Consider the following 4,903-nt stretch of genomic DNA (forward strand, 5'->3'; position numbering starts at 1 on the left):
CCTTACCCACCTCCCCGCTCCAGTCCTAGTAGTAGAGCTATGGTTGCCGTGGCCCTCTTAATGTCTGCCTGTCGCTTTCTTCCTTTCTCACTGGCTCTTCAGTTTTGTCCACGTCTCTGCTGCCTGGACTTTATTTTTGTTCGTGATTAGGACTGACCCAGTTGCTAATGCCAGAAGCTTGTATTTATAGCACACATTGCTACTAAGCCGTAGGTTAGGATGATAGAATTTTCCATGGCTGTGAATTCCTGCCCCACCATCGATACCTGCCACTCTGTTCGTCACCAAGTTGAAATGCATGTTGGTTTCTCGTATTTCATGGTTCAGTCATGAATAGAATAATATCATCCAAATTTCTGTATCTCCTAAATGTTTTGTGAAGAATAAAAGCTGATACAAATGGCTTCCTGCTTTTTGGGCTTCTTCTATAAGTGTTAGGTGGGTGCAAGTGAACCTTTCACCAAGTGCACAGTGAAGCTCTCAAACGGAACATTTTCGAGGAGACCAGAATGATTCTGGCAGAGAAACACGGTCCTTCAGTACTGGAGTAGCCTATGCTTAACCTGGAACTCCTGGCAGTGCTAAATTTTTGGTTATAGAACATAATGCTCAGCAAAGAGAACTTACCTTCCATTCTGCTTGTTTGTAACATTAAGGAGATTAAAGTACATTTTGCTTATATCTAATATTAAGGAAGTCCTCTATATCTCTCTGTTCAGATTAGTATGTAACAATTCATTTTTTTTAAACGAGGGGAAGTTGTTCTCTGAAACATTTTTTAGTTACCACAGTGTCAAAATTTTACTAGACACAGGAACATGGGAGAAGTTATATTTTCAGCTATTTGTCACCCCATATTATGTACAAAGACAAGTTCTACCTAAGTATAGTTTATAAGGAACGCACTGGGCAGTAGAGAAGGGTGTGCTGCTTTTGTTGTAATGCTTCTTCCACCACTTATAATTTTCTGCTTTCATCCTTTGACTTATCTCTTCTTTCAGCTCAAAATAGGTCGTCCTTCAGTATCAAAGTTTAAAGCTATCAGCATTTTCAAAGCATGCATTATATTTTCAGTATAACCTTGATCACAAACACCATTCCTTCACAAGCAGATGACTATCATTATTGTGTCTCATGGAATTTAAAATTTAAAGGAACAAATGTTTTGATCCTGTTTGGGATCAAGCAACTTTTTCTCCCTATCAATAATGAAAATGTGTTTTAAAAAAACAAAAAGATGTAACTTCTTTTATTTAAGAAATTGTTGAGATATTTTGGAAGTAGTTTTCTTTTATTTGACCTTAGCCTGGTTAAACCTTTGGGTGTTTTTTTCTGTACCTTAATTTGCCAGTGGTTGGAGAGAAGGCCGCAGTGACTTGCACAGGGTCACTGCATATCCTGCCCTTTGCCGGAGGGCCATTATTCAGTTGAGGTCTTCACTTCCCTCACTCGCAGCCTCTCAGTGTTAGACCATGCTCTAGGGAAGCATCTGGTTTGGGATTTAACGTGTTTACAACTGGTTTTGGTTAACTGTATTGAACTATTTTTAATTTACATATACAAGAAGTAGGAGGTACAGGCTCTTTGGTTCTTGGAGCAAAGGGGAAATTGAGATGAATCATTAACCTCCTACAATCCCCCGCCTCCCTGCCCCACACACACAAATCTTGTTTTTTGATTGTTAGTATGCCATATTTTAGCCTCCCTTCCCTCCTCCCAGACTCATCACTTCCTCCCCTGGTGAAGGAGGAATCACTTTATTAATTGATTTTAACATTGAACTCCAGAAGTCAATCAATTCCTTGAAATTTTGGGGAAAACTCCAATAGATGTCACAGATCTACACTGTCCAGTATAACTGCCACTCCCCAGATTTGGCTATTTAAGTTAATTAAAATCAGATAAAAAATATAAATTTCAGCTCCTCAGTCACTGGCTATATTACAAGTACTCAGTAGCCACAGCATACATATAGAATATTTCTGTCATCACAGAAGATTCTGTTAAGACAGTGCTATCACAGGTGTTACCTGGCCTTTAATGTAACAGCAGAAGGATGTCATTGATGTTGTAACTAATGCATAAATATAAAACTAGATCTTTCATTAGTTTCAAGAACCAGGTCATCAGTAGCCTTGAAGTCCAGCTTCAGAGGTTTATCCAATGCTCCAGTGTTTCTGTAAAGAAACTCTAGGCATATTAGCTTAAATTTACATCTAACTGGGAGTTGCCCAAAATGTCTTCATGATGTAAAAACCCAAACCAAGTATCATCTAATAAATACTTAACACCAAAAGCTTAATCCCCTATAATCTGTGCAGTTAAAATTTAGTCTTTCGTTTTGATCTTTAAAGTTCTTACTAATTTTAGATTTAACTACCCTTACCCCACCAGTGTGTTATCATCTTTCCTGTATTGCGAATAGCTAATGACCATTTTTCTCTGTTGCAGGTGAATGCACAATATTTGCAGCTGTTCGTGATTTAATGGCTAATCTTACACTGCCCCCTGGTGGGCGTCCATAGACACTATTGTTTTTAAACCAGGAAGGCTGACAAAAGAAACAAAACAACAAAAAAAAATCTGAATTCAGCCTTCAGTTTAAAAAAGAAAAAAGGACTTTTTTGACTTTAAGAGCTAAATATTCTAAACTGGCAAAAATTTTCAGGGTGCACTTCTTTCATCAAAAAGACCATCAATCTTTTGTATAGCTAACTTGTATAGTGTGTTTAAATGGGACACATTTCAAACTAGGTAATACATCAGTGTCCGTTTGCCAGTAATAGGTTTAATATTCTGTTTTATACTATAAAGTTACGGAAATGCCAAATTTGTTTATTTAATTGTTTTCTTATGTTTTGGGTGTAATAGTCATTTTTTTTGGTTTTGTTTTTTAAGGCAGGTCTGTCATTTTTGAATACTGTAAAACTGTGATAAACTTTATATTGAAGCTGTATTTTAATATGACCGCTTTGAATCCTTACATGAAAATGTTCTGGGAGTTGTTATAAACACACCCCAAAGAAGCAATATTTAATAAAACTAGGTTTAAAAAAAAAAAAAAAAAACCAGTGATACTCACTTGTGTGTATATCAGCTCTGTAGACTTCTTGGCCTCCCTTTATCTTTAACCTAGTGGGGCCAGTAATTAATTTCTAATAATATATGTCTGAAATTTGACCAAAACATCTGCTGCTTTGTTTCAAGATTAATTTATTTTCTTCAAACATTCCTAACTTGACTGGTGGTTAACATTTAGCACCTTGATTGTCTTTCAGTGTAGGATTTGGGTTTAAAAAAAAAAAGAACTCAGTCTTTGAGAAGAGACAATGAGTAGTTCATATTGATCTAAGATTCCAAATAATGCAGTCATTCTCTGCTGAGGATGTGGGAACTTTTCTGTTAGGCAAATGTAGTTTACAGGCTACTTCTGCACACAGCATTCATTAAGAAACCAAGAACTTGAATGCTGGACCCTTGCATGAAATTTCTGTGACGTTTCTTTATCTTGAGTAACTTCTTCCGCTTGCCTTCCTCACCAAAACTGGGGTGGTTCTAAACAATCCCAATTTAATTTATTGTCAACAAAATGATAAAATGTTTTACTTGGAAGAAACCTGGTACAGTCCACTCAGTTTGAAGAATCCAAGACCCAGGGTCTGTCCAGGGTCAAATGGGGGTTCTGTTACTGACCCATCTCAGCAGTTTCTTTTTGGAGCAATGTGCTGCCTCTCCCAGTCAGTCAGGAACTTTTTTAAGCTTCAAAGAGAATGATCCAAAGCAAAGGTCTTCTGAAGACTTGATGTTATTTGGGAAAGTTTTTTAAATGGTAATACCATGCTGAGTTGTCTGGTCACTGTACTACTGTTCTCCATGAAATTTTAGATGCTTTGTCTGATTCTACTTTAAGATGATTTAATTGAGCTTCTGTGACTGTCAATTACCAAATTCTAGTTTCAGGCATCTCATTGCAGTTATATCTGTCCTGAGCTTTGCTTGACTCTATTCATTTCTGGTCAGAGTTGAGGCCTTCTTTGCCTTTTCTTCTGTGTCTTATTTCTGCCTTCATTTCCTGCTTCTCACCCCCAATTCTGCCACTATGCGGAAGCAGGTGACTAAACTTGCATCCTTCCTATAACTTAGCTTTTATCCTTCTGTATTAGGTTCAACTTACAATGGTAATCACGTCAGTTTGGCAGTCTGAGATTTTATCCAGGGTCAGCCCTTTTCTATTTGGAGTTGAATCCTTTCTTTCATGTAGAAATATACATGTGTATACAAGAAATGTATTTTTATCTGCAGGATAATATTGTCTCAAATAATTTTATTAATAGTTTCCCTTTTAAGGGTGGTTTTGAAATATTAATTGCATTTTTAACATGATGCATTCAGTGAATACTTTTTTCCTTATTAATAACTCATCTCTGAATGCATTGTACAAATCAAAAGTAAGATAGGATTCAGTGAACAGAATTTGGTTTTGATGCTTATTAAGAGTAAATCCATGAATTAGAATTTTGCTATCATACTTGATACTTGGAATTGGTACATACTTTATTACAGCTTGAAAATGCTTAGCATTTGGATCTTAAGTTTCATCACAAACTATGTCTTTTATCTCTTCTGTTAATCAAGTTCAGTCAAAGGGACTGGATACCCATAGGAGTTTTTCCTAATTGATGGTTTGGATTTTTAGTGTGTTTCAATGTGATTATAGTAATTTCAGTAATAAATGAAATTTATACAAGTTTCAGAGAACTAACAACTCTCTAGTTAATTTTCATGAAGATGTTTTGGCTAATAGTCTGGTTTAACCTTAAAGAAATTGGTCCTGATTTGCCACATCTATTTTCCATCTGCTGAAATGCCATTTCAGAATGTGTAAGTATTTTCAGAATTAGGA

The 4,903-nt window shown here is 36.1% G+C and overlaps 1 protein-coding gene across 1 annotated transcript in view; it reads left to right on the forward strand.

Moving 5' to 3' along the window:
* Window positions 1-2,962, forward strand: part of MED14 (mediator complex subunit 14) — a 60,285-nt gene extending 57,323 nt beyond the window's left edge. Inside the window, exon 31 of the mRNA XM_070784916.1 lies at window positions 2,452-2,962. Coding sequence (XP_070641017.1) covers window positions 2,452-2,525 — 74 coding nt within the window. The 3' untranslated portion in view covers window positions 2,526-2,962. The remainder of the gene's footprint in view (window positions 1-2,451) is intronic.
* Window positions 2,963-4,903: the final 1,941 nt, after the last annotated feature.

This window comes from Bos indicus, chromosome X, assembly GCF_029378745.1.
Source record: "Bos indicus isolate NIAB-ARS_2022 breed Sahiwal x Tharparkar chromosome X, NIAB-ARS_B.indTharparkar_mat_pri_1.0, whole genome shotgun sequence".
NCBI classification, from domain to species: Eukaryota; Metazoa; Chordata; class Mammalia; order Artiodactyla; family Bovidae; genus Bos; species Bos indicus.